This window comes from Ixodes scapularis, unplaced genomic scaffold (genome assembly GCF_016920785.2).
Source record: "Ixodes scapularis isolate PalLabHiFi unplaced genomic scaffold, ASM1692078v2 PGA_scaffold13__105_contigs__length_92229423, whole genome shotgun sequence".
NCBI lineage: Eukaryota > Metazoa > Arthropoda > Arachnida > Ixodida > Ixodidae > Ixodes > Ixodes scapularis.
Window position 1 is genome coordinate 90682836 of NW_024609839.1, and position 15740 is coordinate 90698575.

Here is a 15740-nt window from a genome sequence, read left to right on the forward strand (position 1 = left end):
GGGGGCATGCCATCCCAGAGGGGGAGTGTATACGCCACATCTCCAGGTATGTTTTTATATTTTTGTTATCAGTATTTTCATATTGATAAAGAACTAATATAAATAAAACAGAATCAAGAACTTTTCGATATATAGTTTTTATTACATGTTCAAAGTAAAAAAGACACTTGTTCAATACTATACATATAAAAGGAAAATCATTCAATGCATTTGTACAGAATGTGTGGCTGATATATACAGAAAAAAATGTAGGGGACTCATTCGATCACATTACAGAATGCACAAAGGAGTTCTCTGTGGTTTCTGACAATTCTGTGAAAAGTTTTTTCATTCACTTTGTCACCAATTAGACAGAGAGTTTTTAATTTCATGTTAGATCGCCCCAAGTAGCGTATTCCTTTGTTAGTCATTCGAAAGTATTGATAAATGACTAGATGTTGCAACTCCCTTAAAGAACACGACACATGTTGCAGGGATTGAGAGGACAACATCGAAGCATCGGCAATTTCGAGAGAAACTAATCTTGGCGCTTTGGTTACTATTTTGTGCAAGAGAGTATCTGATAAATTAGTAATGGTTATTTTTAGGTGTTCAACATCTTTTGACAGATTTTCAATATACTCTATGGAGTTCAGGATTAATCTTGTGCACGATAGGGTAGGCGTTTCAGTGTTTTTAGACAATTCGACACTTTCTGTAGTTAGGGAAAATAACTCGAGGATATTATCCCAGTTCACACTGCCGTGAATAAGACACGGATTGTTAAAATTTATCATGTGTCTAAAGACGTTTTCGGCTTTTTTGAGCGGAATGATGTTACGGTGAGTACGTATGAAAGTCCCGGCTGGCAATTGAGTGCCTTTCGACTTGTTGCAAAAGTCTGGAAAGGATGCATCGTCAACGGCACTATCACCGTAATCCATGTTGATGGCGGGGGTACTAGTAAAATCACATCGTGCAACAGCCTGTTCAATGTTGTACATTGTGACTTTGCTGAGATCTTCGTGGTTCGAATCTTCAATTTTCGCGAATTCGACACCTTCAGGTATACATTCGTCTTCGCTGTGGATGTAATCGCCGTTTGCGCTTATCGTAGAACTATTGGAATCTCCGACGAGCAGGCATTCTCTAAGATCTGTGTTTGCGATGAAGATATCGTCTTTGGCAGGCGTCTTATTTATGTTGACGCTGTCGTTGATGCTATCCTTCATGGTTTGCGCATTGGGCTCAACTGTTTTTGACATTGCCGTGAGCAATTCTCTAAGTTCTTGTAAAACAGCTTTCTGCAAATTATGGTTATGGTTGTCGTTCTCCACTTGGCCATCAGCACAAGAACATTCTGTTTCGGGAACAACTTCCATGATAGCATCTTCCATGATAGCATCCACACCTGCGCGATAAAAATAAAGCTATAAAGTTTCTTTTACACACTCTTTAAAAAAGTAGAACTCTTACCTCGCATCTTTTCCTCGTCGTAGGATACTCCGGCAAAAAGCTCCGCAAGGACTTTGTATTCGTCGAAGCTGGATCCGTCGTCTAGCATCAGAGTAAGGCAATATTGAGTGTGGGTGGAGGTTTTGTGTGGAAAAGCACATGGTCACGTTCTACTATAGCTGTATATATAGAGAGAGTTGAGATTCTGCGAGAAGGAGAAGTTATCGATGTTAAGCAGGCACTGTTTCTTAAGCGCGAAAAACATCCGTTATTTCGAAAAAGTAAAAACAACACTAATGGTGGTGGAGACATACTGTTATTTTTTTAACGGTAATCTTTGAGAAAATAAATATGTCATGTGAAGAACATCCCGTCTCGAAGTGTGTAACCTTATATCCGAAGTAACATAAAACACGTCCATGCCTTGTGACCCCCCCCCCCCCCCTTGCTCTCTTATGTCTACATTAAAGGAAAAAGATGGGGTGTGGTAAGTATATGCATTTTCAATGTCACATCTTACTGTAGTTTCTCACGCTGTCAGATGGACAACATCCTGCTATATTTAAATAAACAGATGGAAATGAAATTTTAAACAGTAATATCTAAACAAGAAGGGTGTGGTGGCCATGGTACTTGTGCGGCAGCCCCTCCTACCAGCCATAATTCCTTACTCGCAAAACTCTAACTAACTAACTAAATTAAAAAAAAAACATCCACTCGTACATATGTAGTGTAAAAAAATATTCACCTTGCATTCTGTTGACTTGTTTTTGCAGAGAGACCTCAGCACCGTTCATGTTCGAGGTCTATGCAGTGTGGAAATCCATTTTTGTGTCTTGGCCTTGGTGGTATTTCCAGTATTTATGTGTTTCTAAAAGCACATTAGTCGCAAAAATCTTGGCTATTGTTATAAGTCAATCGCACAAAAAGGTCATTGATAAAATAATGCAGTAGTGGAAGTAGTTGATAAGAAATGCACATCGACACGCGTCTTTCAAAGATAAACGCGAGGAAATGTTTTTGCCTATTTTTGGGAGCAAACTGGGAAACGAATAATCTTATTAGTCTTCGTAAAATATTATCTCTAAAAGTGGCCACAATTGGTGGATGGAGTTTGGAAGATGAGAGGAGGGGGTAGTCTATTGGTTTGTGGTTGGTTAAAATATTTGGTGGGTGAGGAGGATGTTGATTGTCAAGGAAGGGATCATCCTAACTAATCTTTCCTAAAGATTACGAGTAAAATTCCTTCTTTCGACCACTTAACTTTTGTCAATACAGGTTCTACTTTGAAAGAAAAATGTACATAATTGGTAGATGGCTTTGGGGGGGAGGGGGGGTATACTAGCTTGTGGTTGGTTAAAATATTTGGGGGTGAGTAAAATTCCTTCTTTCGACCACTTAACTTTTGTCAATACAGGTTCTACTTTGAAAGAAAAATGTACATAATTGGTAGATGGCTTTGGGGGGGAGGGGGGGTATACTAGCTTGTGGTTGGTTAAAATATTTGGGGGTGAGTAAAATTCCTTCTTTCGACCACTTAACTTTTGTCAATACAGGTTCTACTTTGAAAGAAAAATGTACATAATTGGTAGATGGCTTTGGGGGGGAGGGGGGGTATACTAGCTTGTGGTTGGTTAAAATATTTGGGGGTGAGAAGGATGATGATTGTCCTTGTCACAACACCAACAACACTTCGAATCACACCCAAACTCTTATAGACTTCCAAAAATCATTTTTACGACTACTTTATGACTTTGCGAAATAACGTGTGGACATGGATTGGTATTCCGAGGGAGATCTTACATTTGGAGTGGATTGGGTGAGTGATTTGGATTTTTTTTTGAAAATCATAGTAGGAGTGCATAAAAATCTAATTTGACTTATTTATACTCGTAGAATCCACCTTTCTGCAACGGCCGAAACGAGATGTTTCCAATGTACGGCGCATATGTACGCAGCGGACTCGTTGACCACGACATCTCCGTTGCCGAGACTCAAGAAGTTTTCCGCCATCTTAACATACTGGATGCTGGATGTTCTGTCCACTTATTCACGTCATGGAAAGACATTTGTTATCGGTTGAATGATTTTTGGGAGGGCAATCCTATAATGATGCATCTAGACGGTGCACCCAAAAATAGTGTCATTAAGCGTTTGACCACAAGGAACATTAGTCGCGTGTTTGTGACCGATTTCAGATGGATCAAACATTTGCCAGAACACATCGAATATGTCGATGCTTCTTTCATCTTCAATGATTTTAGAGATGAATGTGTTGAAGTGCTTGTCAGGAAGTTGCCAAATCTGAAATATTTGAGCCTGTCCCATGCCCAAAAAATAACGAACAAGGGGATCGAAATGATTGCTCAAAAGGAAGCAAACTTGAAACATTTGGCAATTTATAATTGCAAACAAGTTGATGCAACTGCATTGTCTGTTTTAACAAGTGCTAACCTGAGACTCAAGACACTGTGCATAGTCGGTTGTTCAAATATTACCGATTTCGACTTTTACAGCTTCGCTCAAAACCAACCGGAACTGGACTATGCCTACTGTACTATTCATTGAATTTCTGTTGTTTGTTTAATATGTGAATGAAATGAACTTTACTAATGTATTATGTTGTTGTTTTGATTCAATAAACATCGCTCACTTGTTGAAAAGTATATTTTGTTTTACTTAAATGAGAATTCTCATTCTATATATTTTAAAAGTATAAAAAAGGTAAGTACTTTAATATCGTGCATATTTTTATGTTTTCGTTTTGTTTTGAAATAGATATTGAAATAAACTTGCACCAAGAAAAATGTGCAAAAAACGATGAAATTAAAAAGATTTCATATTTGTAAACGGTAAAAAAGGGGGGTATATAACTACAGTAAGCACCAAGCTTACTCTTAAAACTCTGACTGACTGACTTTTTCATATAAGCCAAAGATGGGGTACACAAAGATCATCTGTACTTGTTCGTATGAAGACTTGAAATCTTACTGTAAAGGAAATTGTAAAACAGCTATTAATTATATGCACACAGACAAAAGTGATGCCAAAATTCCGAAACCTGTAGCTCCAACAAACGTGTTGCCAGGATGTTTCGTGCGACAGGATTGCATCCCTCTTCAATTCGCTTTGGATATCTTCGTAGGTAGAGTTGACATTAATAAACTACATCGATTCTTCTGTAAAGATGACGATATGCTATTTACTATGCATTTTACAGACGACAAAATGGACCCAAAGTGCAGATATATTCGTACCTTTAACAGCATGGTGTGTAACGACGAATTTATTAGTGATATTTGTGATAATTTCAAAGCCTGTAGAGTAATGGATATCATGGACGGATCCGACTGCACTGACAAGACGATTGACTATGTCTGTAGAGAACTTCGGCATCTGGAACATTTGTCAATTCGACAGATTCAAAATATCACCCCAATGGTGTTATCCACGATTGCCGAAAAGCTACCCAAGTTGAAAACAATTTGTCTCGTCGGTGAAACAACTTTTTCACGTAAAGATTTCAACGAATTTGTAATTCAAAAATTACCTGAATTATTGTTTGCAAATATTACAGTAAAGTCTTAATCGTTTCTACAAATATTTTGTTTTGTTGACTGAATAAAAGCTTTTCATCTTTCCAAAAGTGCATTTTATTCGATATCTCGTGAATTTTGGTGATGATTATAATATTTGAAACTGAAAATAAACTTTACGATGATTATATTTTTAAACTGTTTATCTGCTTTCAAGGGCGGTGAGTCTGGGTGAGAGGCTAAAGAAATGTGTATAAAAATGGATGTTCTAAAATGTGTTAATTAAACAATGGAAGAGTATCAGTATCTAAAGACTTTAAAACACATCCTTCTGGGCTTCCCATGGCCAGACATATGCCTTGGAGGCGTTCCATAGCGTCCTGATAGACTTCGCCCCAAAGTCCCAGGCTGTCAGCCCAGAAGGCATGCTTGCAAAGCAAGTCAACCAATTTACAATCACATTTCCCTCGTTTAGACACTTTCATCCAGTCCATTGGTTACAATGCGACAAACCCAAGTCACTTCCTAATGATCAGATAATGGAATTGGATTGATGCCAGAACAACCACTCTGTTTGTGGCACACTTTACCATCAGTGAAATGTAACCATCTTGCAGGACTCGATTTGCAATCCTGCATTTCAATGAAAACTCGAACCGCTGCCAAGCTGTCACACGAGAGTGCAAGCCATGCTGGTCGGTCATAACATTGAAAGCACGAAAGGGCCACCACACAGCACGACCAGACATTACGGATCCAACTTACAGTGAGTATAACACCAACTGCAGTGTGAATGCCTTGCCCAGAGAGCCTAGGAATGTTATCATACCAACCCCCCAGCGGCAACCAAGAGCACCCTAGGTGTACCCCAAGGGCCAAATCCCTTTCCCGAAGCAAGCACGTACGCACATATGCACCCCCCCGTGCTTCTCTGACATCTCGAGGCCATCAACCCCTAGTGCGCCCCTGGGGTGCCGAGAACTCCACCGGACCCTGGACTTGGATGCAATCCGAGCCCTGCACGTGGTGCTGAACCGGCCCCGACCGGCGTGGGCAGTAGTGGACGGTGTTGCCATCGTGTCATACGTGCGAGGAGACGTTCTGCCAGCTGCCAACCTGCTACAACAGGCCCTCACGAGCACCCGTGCAGCCCCTCAGCCCGATCCTCGACCCGCCGGATGACATCAATGACAACAAGGGTTCCCCAGCAGCCGTAAACTTGACCAAGTTTGACCTCAAGTTCACAGAGGTGTAAACGCACGCTGTGCTCTTGGGTGTCGTTCACCACTTGACATTGCTCATGCTGTAGCTAATTCCAACGAGCGGTACTACATAGGTGGTATTCACTGGACGCCATATTTGTGCTAACTGCTCACAGCGCATGCCCGGGAAGAGTTTCCCGTCAGCTCTCGGGCAACCGCGAGAGAAGAGGGAGAAATCCTCTTATCACAGGGACTCTCCTCTCCCAGGCTTCCCCAGACGTCGCAGATTACGAGTAAAATTCCTTCTTTCGACCACTTAACTTTTGTCAATACAGGTTCTACTTTGAAAGAAAAATGTACATAATTGGTAGATGGCTTTGGGGGGGAGGGGGGGTATACTAGCTTGTGGTTGGTTAAAATATTTGGGGGTGAGTAAAATTCCTTCTTTCGACCACTTAACTTTTGTCAATACAGGTTCTACTTTGAAAGAAAAATGTACATAATTGGTAGATGGCTTTGGGGGGGAGGGGGGGTATACTAGCTTGTGGTTGGTTAAAATATTTGGGGGTGAGAAGGATGATGATTGTCCTTGTCACAACACCAACAACACTTCGAATCACACCCAAACTCTTATAGACTTCCAAAAATCATTTTTACGACTACTTTATGACTTTGCGAAATAACGTGTGGACATGGATTGGTATTCCGAGGGAGATCTTACATTTGGAGTGGATTGGGTGAGTGATTTGGATTTTTTTTTGAAAATCATAGTAGGAGTGCATAAAAATCTAATTTGACTTATTTATACTCGTAGAATCCACCTTTCTGCAACGGCCGAAACGAGATGTTTCCAATGTACGGCGCATATGTACGCAGCGGACTCGTTGACCACGACATCTCCGTTGCCGAGACTCAAGAAGTTTTCCGCCATCTTAACATACTGGATGCTGGATGTTCTGTCCACTTATTCACGTCATGGAAAGACATTTGTTATCGGTTGAATGATTTTTGGGAGGGCAATCCTATAATGATGCATCTAGACGGTGCACCCAAAAATAGTGTCATTAAGCGTTTGACCACAAGGAACATTAGTCGCGTGTTTGTGACCGATTTCAGATGGATCAAACATTTGCCAGAACACATCGAATATGTCGATGCTTCTTTCATCTTCAATGATTTTAGAGATGAATGTGTTGAAGTGCTTGTCAGGAAGTTGCCAAATCTGAAATATTTGAGCCTGTCCCATGCCCAAAAAATAACGAACAAGGGGATCGAAATGATTGCTCAAAAGGAAGCAAACTTGAAACATTTGGCAATTTATAATTGCAAACAAGTTGATGCAACTGCATTGTCTGTTTTAACAAGTGCTAACCTGAGACTCAAGACACTGTGCATAGTCGGTTGTTCAAATATTACCGATTTCGACTTTTACAGCTTCGCTCAAAACCAACCGGAACTGGACTATGCCTACTGTACTATTCATTGAATTTCTGTTGTTTGTTTAATATGTGAATGAAATGAACTTTACTAATGTATTATGTTGTTGTTTTGATTCAATAAACATCGCTCACTTGTTGAAAAGTATATTTTGTTTTACTTAAATGAGAATTCTCATTCTATATATTTTAAAAGTATAAAAAAGGTAAGTACTTTAATATCGTGCATATTTTTATGTTTTCGTTTTGTTTTGAAATAGATATTGAAATAAACTTGCACCAAGAAAAATGTGCAAAAAACGATGAAATTAAAAAGATTTCATATTTGTAAACGGTAAAAAAGGGGGGTATATAACTACAGTAAGCACCAAGCTTACTCTTAAAACTCTGACTGACTGACTTTTTCATATAAGCCAAAGATGGGGTACACAAAGATCATCTGTACTTGTTCGTATGAAGACTTGAAATCTTACTGTAAAGGAAATTGTAAAACAGCTATTAATTATATGCACACAGACAAAAGTGATGCCAAAATTCCGAAACCTGTAGCTCCAACAAACGTGTTGCCAGGATGTTTCGTGCGACAGGATTGCATCCCTCTTCAATTCGCTTTGGATATCTTCGTAGGTAGAGTTGACATTAATAAACTACATCGATTCTTCTGTAAAGATGACGATATGCTATTTACTATGCATTTTACAGACGACAAAATGGACCCAAAGTGCAGATATATTCGTACCTTTAACAGCATGGTGTGTAACGACGAATTTATTAGTGATATTTGTGATAATTTCAAAGCCTGTAGAGTAATGGATATCATGGACGGATCCGACTGCACTGACAAGACGATTGACTATGTCTGTAGAGAACTTCGGCATCTGGAACATTTGTCAATTCGACAGATTCAAAATATCACCCCAATGGTGTTATCCACGATTGCCGAAAAGCTACCCAAGTTGAAAACAATTTGTCTCGTCGGTGAAACAACTTTTTCACGTAAAGATTTCAACGAATTTGTAATTCAAAAATTACCTGAATTATTGTTTGCAAATATTACAGTAAAGTCTTAATCGTTTCTACAAATATTTTGTTTTGTTGACTGAATAAAAGCTTTTCATCTTTCCAAAAGTGCATTTTATTCGATATCTCGTGAATTTTGGTGATGATTATAATATTTGAAACTGAAAATAAACTTTACGATGATTATATTTTTAAACTGTTTATCTGCTTTCAAGGGCGGTGAGTCTGGGTGAGAGGCTAAAGAAATGTGTATAAAAATGGATGTTCTAAAATGTGTTTATTAAACAATGGAAGAGTATCAGTATCTAAAGACTTTAAAACACATCCTTCTGGGCTTCCCATGGCCAGACATATGCCTTGGAGGCGTTCCATAGCGTCCTGATAGACTTCGCCCCAAAGTCCCAGGCTGTCAGCCCAGAAGGCATGCTTGCAAAGCAAGTCAACCAATTTACAATCACATTTCCCTCGTTTAGACACTTTCATCCAGTCCATTGGTTACAATGCGACAAACCCAAGTCACTTCCTAATGATCAGATAATGGAATTGGATTGATGCCAGAACAACCACTCTGTTTGTGGCACACTTTACCATCAGTGAAATGTAACCATCTTGCAGGACTCGATTTGCAATCCTGCATTTCAATGAAAACTCGAACCGCTGCCAAGCTGTCACACGAGAGTGCAAGCCATGCTGGTCGGTCATAACATTGAAAGCACGAAAGGGCCACCACACAGCACGACCAGACATTACGGATCCAACTTACAGTGAGTATAACACCAACTGCAGTGTGAATGCCTTGCCCAGAGAGCCTAGGAATGTTATCATACCAACCCCCCAGCGGCAACCAAGAGCACCCTAGGTGTACCCCAAGGGCCAAATCCCTTTCCCGAAGCAAGCACGTACGCACATATGCACCCCCCCGTGCTTCTCTGACATCTCGAGGCCATCAACCCCTAGTGCGCCCCTGGGGTGCCGAGAACTCCACCGGACCCTGGACTTGGATGCAATCCGAGCCCTGCACGTGGTGCTGAACCGGCCCCGACCGGCGTGGGCAGTAGTGGACGGTGTTGCCATCGTGTCATACGTGCGAGGAGACGTTCTGCCAGCTGCCAACCTGCTACAACAGGCCCTCACGAGCACCCGTGCAGCCCCTCAGCCCGATCCTCGACCCGCCGGATGACATCAATGACAACAAGGGTTCCCCAGCAGCCGTAAACTTGACCAAGTTTGACCTCAAGTTCACAGAGGTGTAAACGCACGCTGTGCTCTTGGGTGTCGTTCACCACTTGACATTGCTCATGCTGTAGCTAATTCCAACGAGCGGTACTACATAGGTGGTATTCACTGGACGCCATATTTGTGCTAACTGCTCACAGCGCATGCCCGGGAAGAGTTTCCCGTCAGCTCTCGGGCAACCGCGAGAGAAGAGGGAGAAATCCTCTTATCACAGGGACTCTCCTCTCCCAGGCTTCCCCAGACGTCGCAGATTACGAGTAAAATTCCTTCTTTCGACCACTTAACTTTTGTCAATACAGGTTCTACTTTGAAAGAAAAATGTACATAATTGGTAGATGGCTTTGGGGGGGAGGGGGGTATACTAGCTTGTGGTTGGTTAAAATATTTGGGGGTGAGTAAAATTCCTTCTTTCGACCACTTAACTTTTGTCAATACAGGTTCTACTTTGAAAGAAAAATGTACATAATTGGTAGATGGCTTTGGGGGGGAGGGGGGGTATACTAGCTTGTGGTTGGTTAAAATATTTGGGGGTGAGAAGGATGATGATTGTCCTTGTCACAACACCAACAACACTTCGAATCACACCCAAACTCTTATAGACTTCCAAAAATCATTTTTACGACTACTTTATGACTTTGCGAAATAACGTGTGGACATGGATTGGTATTCCGAGGGAGATCTTACATTTGGAGTGGATTGGGTGAGTGATTTGGATTTTTTTTTGAAAATCATAGTAGGAGTGCATAAAAATCTAATTTGACTTTTTTATACTCGTAGAATCCACCTTTCTGCAACGGCCGAAACGAGATGTTTCCAATGTACGGCGCATATGTACGCAGCGGACTCGTTGACCACGACATCTCCGTTGCCGAGACTCAAGAAGTTTTCCGCCATCTTAACATACTGGATGCTGGATGTTCTGTCCACTTATTCACGTCATGAAAAGACATTTGTTATCGGTTGAATGATTTTTGGGAGGGCAATCCTATAATGATGCATCTAGACGGTGCACCCAAAAATAGTGTCATTAAGCGTTTGACCACAAGGAACATTAGTCGCGTGTTTGTGACCGATTTCAGATGGATCAAACATTTGCCAGAACACATCGAATATGTCGATGCTTCTTTCATCTTCAATGATTTTAGAGATGAATGTGTTGAAGTGCTTGTCAGGAAGTTGCCAAATCTGAAATATTTGAGCCTGTCCCATGCCCAAAAAATAACGAACAAGGGGATCGAAATGATTGCTCAAAAGGAAGCAAACTTGAAACATTTGGCAATTTATAATTGCAAACAAGTTGATGCAACTGCATTGTCTGTTTTAACAAGTGCTAACCTGAGACTCAAGACACTGTGCATAGTCGGTTGTTCAAATATTACCGATTTCGACTTTTACAGCTTCGCTCAAAACCAACCGGAACTGGACTATGCCTACTGTACTATTCATTGAATTTCTGTTGTTTGTTTAATATGTGAATGAAATGAACTTTACTAATGTATTATGTTGTTGTTTTGATTCAATAAACATTGCTCACTTGTTGAAAAGTATATTTTGTTTTACTTAAATGAGAATTCTCATTCTATATATTTTAAAAGTATAAAAAAGGTAAGTACTTTAATATCGTGCATATTTTTATGTTTTCGTTTTGTTTTGAAATAGATATTGAAATAAACTTGCACCAAGAAAAATGTGCAAAAAACGATGAAATTAAAAAGATTTCATATTTGTAAACGGTAAAAAAGGGGGGTATATAACTACAGTAAGCACCAAGCTTACTCTTAAAACTCTGACTGACTGACTTTTTCATATAAGCCAAAGATGGGGTACACAAAGATCATCTGTACTTGTTCGTATGAAGACTTGAAATCTTACTGTAAAGGAAATTGTAAAACAGCTATTAATTATATGCACACAGACAAAAGTGATGCCAAAATTCCGAAACCTGTAGCTCCAACAAACGTGTTGCCAGGATGTTTCGTGCGACAGGATTGCATCCCTCTTCAATTCGCTTTGGATATCTTCGTAGGTAGAGTTGACATTAATAAACTACATCGATTCTTCTGTAAAGATGACGATATGCTATTTACTATGCATTTTACAGACGACAAAATGGACCCAAAGTGCAGATATATTCGTACCTTTAACAGCATGGTGTGTAACGACGAATTTATTAGTGATATTTGTGATAATTTCAAAGCCTGTAGAGTAATGGATATCATGGACGGATCCGACTGCACTGACAAGACGATTGACTATGTCTGTAGAGAACTTCGGCATCTGGAACATTTGTCAATTCGACAGATTCAAAATATCACCCCAATGGTGTTATCCACGATTGCCGAAAAGCTACCCAAGTTGAAAACAATTTGTCTCGTCGGTGAAACAACTTTTTCACGTAAAGATTTCAACGAATTTGTAATTCAAAAATTACCTGAATTATTGTTTGCAAATATTACAGTAAAGTCTTAATCGTTTCTACAAATATTTTGTTTTGTTGACTGAATAAAAGCTTTTCATCTTTCCAAAAGTGCATTTTATTCGATATCTCGTGAATTTTGGTGATGATTATAATATTTGAAACTGAAAATAAACTTTACGATGATTATATTTTTAAACTGTTTATCTGCTTTCAAGGGCGGTGAGTCTGGGTGAGAGGCTAAAGAAATGTGTATAAAAATGGATGTTCTAAAATGTGTTAATTAAACAATGGAAGAGTATCAGTATCTAAAGACTTTAAAACACATCCTTCTGGGCTTCCCATGGCCAGACATATGCCTTGGAGGCGTTCCATAGCGTCCTGATAGACTTCGCCCCAAAGTCCCAGGCTGTCAGCCCAGAAGGCATGCTTGCAAAGCAAGTCAACCAATTTACAATCACATTTCCCTCGTTTAGACACTTTCATCCAGTCCATTGGTTACAATGCGACAAACCCAAGTCACTTCCTAATGATCAGATAATGGAATTGGATTGATGCCAGAACAACCACTCTGTTTGTGGCACACTTTACCATCAGTGAAATGTAACCATCTTGCAGGACTCGATTTGCAATCCTGCATTTCAATGAAAACTCGAACCGCTGCCAAGCTGTCACACGAGAGTGCAAGCCATGCTGGTCGGTCATAACATTGAAAGCACGAAAGGGCCACCACACAGCACGACCAGACATTACGGATCCAACTTACAGTGAGTATAACACCAACTGCAGTGTGAATGCCTTGCCCAGAGAGCCTAGGAATGTTATCATACCAACCCCCCAGCGGCAACCAAGAGCACCCTAGGTGTACCCCAAGGGCCAAATCCCTTTCCCGAAGCAAGCACGTACGCACATATGCACCCCCCCGTGCTTCTCTGACATCTCGAGGCCATCAACCCCTAGTGCGCCCCTGGGGTGCCGAGAACTCCACCGGACCCTGGACTTGGATGCAATCCGAGCCCTGCACGTGGTGCTGAACCGGCCCCGACCGGCGTGGGCAGTAGTGGACGGTGTTGCCATCGTGTCATACGTGCGAGGAGACGTTCTGCCAGCTGCCAACCTGCTACAACAGGCCCTCACGAGCACCCGTGCAGCCCCTCAGCCCGATCCTCGACCCGCCGGATGACATCAATGACAACAAGGGTTCCCCAGCAGCCGTAAACTTGACCAAGTTTGACCTCAAGTTCACAGAGGTGTAAACGCACGCTGTGCTCTTGGGTGTCGTTCACCACTTGACATTGCTCATGCTGTAGCTAATTCCAACGAGCGGTACTACATAGGTGGTATTCACTGGACGCCATATTTGTGCTAACTGCTCACAGCGCATGCCCGGGAAGAGTTTCCCGTCAGCTCTCGGGCAACCGCGAGAGAAGAGGGAGAAATCCTCTTATCACAGGGACTCTCCTCTCCCAGGCTTCCCCAGACGTCGCAGATTACGAGTAAAATTCCTTCTTTCGACCACTTAACTTTTGTCAATACAGGTTCTACTTTGAAAGAAAAATGTACATAATTGGTAGATGGCTTTGGGGGGGAGGGGGGTATACTAGCTTGTGGTTGGTTAAAATATTTGGGGGTGAGTAAAATTCCTTCTTTCGACCACTTAACTTTTGTCAATACAGGTTCTACTTTGAAAGAAAAATGTACATAATTGGTAGATGGCTTTGGGGGGGAGGGGGGGTATACTAGCTTGTGGTTGGTTAAAATATTTGGGGGTGAGAAGGATGATGATTGTCCTTGTCACAACACCAACAACACTTCGAATCACACCCAAACTCTTATAGACTTCCAAAAATCATTTTTACGACTACTTTATGACTTTGCGAAATAACGTGTGGACATGGATTGGTATTCCGAGGGAGATCTTACATTTGGAGTGGATTGGGTGAGTGATTTGGATTTTTTTTTGAAAATCATAGTAGGAGTGCATAAAAATCTAATTTGACTTTTTTATACTCGTAGAATCCACCTTTCTGCAACGGCCGAAACGAGATGTTTCCAATGTACGGCGCATATGTACGCAGCGGACTCGTTGACCACGACATCTCCGTTGCCGAGACTCAAGAAGTTTTCCGCCATCTTAACATACTGGATGCTGGATGTTCTGTCCACTTATTCACGTCATGAAAAGACATTTGTTATCGGTTGAATGATTTTTGGGAGGGCAATCCTATAATGATGCATCTAGACGGTGCACCCAAAAATAGTGTCATTAAGCGTTTGACCACAAGGAACATTAGTCGCGTGTTTGTGACCGATTTCAGATGGATCAAACATTTGCCAGAACACATCGAATATGTCGATGCTTCTTTCATCTTCAATGATTTTAGAGATGAATGTGTTGAAGTGCTTGTCAGGAAGTTGCCAAATCTGAAATATTTGAGCCTGTCCCATGCCCAAAAAATAACGAACAAGGGGATCGAAATGATTGCTCAAAAGGAAGCAAACTTGAAACATTTGGCAATTTATAATTGCAAACAAGTTGATGCAACTGCATTGTCTGTTTTAACAAGTGCTAACCTGAGACTCAAGACACTGTGCATAGTCGGTTGTTCAAATATTACCGATTTCGACTTTTACAGCTTCGCTCAAAACCAACCGGAACTGGACTATGCCTACTGTACTATTCATTGAATTTCTGTTGTTTGTTTAATATGTGAATGAAATGAACTTTACTAATGTATTATGTTGTTGTTTTGATTCAATAAACATCGCTCACTTGTTGAAAAGTATATTTTGTTTTACTTAAATGAGAATTCTCATTCTATATATTTTAAAAGTATAAAAAAGGTAAGTACTTTAATATCGTGCATATTTTTATGTTTTCGTTTTGTTTTGAAATAGATATTGAAATAAACTTGCACCAAGAAAAATGTGCAAAAAACGATGAAATTAAAAAGATTTCATATTTGTAAACGGTAAAAAAGGGGGGTATATAACTACAGTAAGCACCAAGCTTACTCTTAAAACTCTGACTGACTGACTTTTTCATATAAGCCAAAGATGGGGTACACAAAGATCATCTGTACTTGTTCGTATGAAGACTTGAAATCTTACTGTAAAGGAAATTGTAAAACAGCTATTAATTATATGCACACAGACAAAAGTGATGCCAAAATTCCGAAACCTGTAGCTCCAACAAACGTGTTGCCAGGATGTTTCGTGCGACAGGATTGCATCCCTCTTCAATTCGCTTTGGATATCTTCGTAGGTAGAGTTGACATTAATAAACTACATCGATTCTTCTGTAAAGATGACGATATGCTATTTACTATGCATTTTACAGACGACAAAATGGACCCAAAGTGCAGATATATTCGTACCTTTAACAGCATGGTGTGTAACGACGAATTTATTAGTGATATTTGTGATAATTTCAAAGCCTGTAGAGTAATGGATATCATGG

At 40.5% G+C, this 15740-nt stretch overlaps 2 protein-coding genes across 4 annotated transcripts in view; both read right to left on the reverse strand.

The window, feature by feature from the left end:
* LOC115331324 overlaps positions 1-15740 on the reverse strand; it is a 264070-nt gene that overhangs the window by 171809 nt on the left and 76521 nt on the right. The window lies entirely within an intron of this gene.
* On the reverse strand, positions 121-15024 carry LOC115322923. Its single transcript, XM_029983287.4, has 3 exons — positions 2183-15024; positions 1456-1536; positions 121-1390 (listed from the first exon to the last, which is right to left on the reverse strand). Exons 1-3 carry the CDS (start codon positions 2229-2231, stop codon positions 258-260), a joined length of 1263 nt encoding a protein of 420 aa, XP_029839147.2. The 5' UTR covers positions 2232-15024; the 3' UTR covers positions 121-257.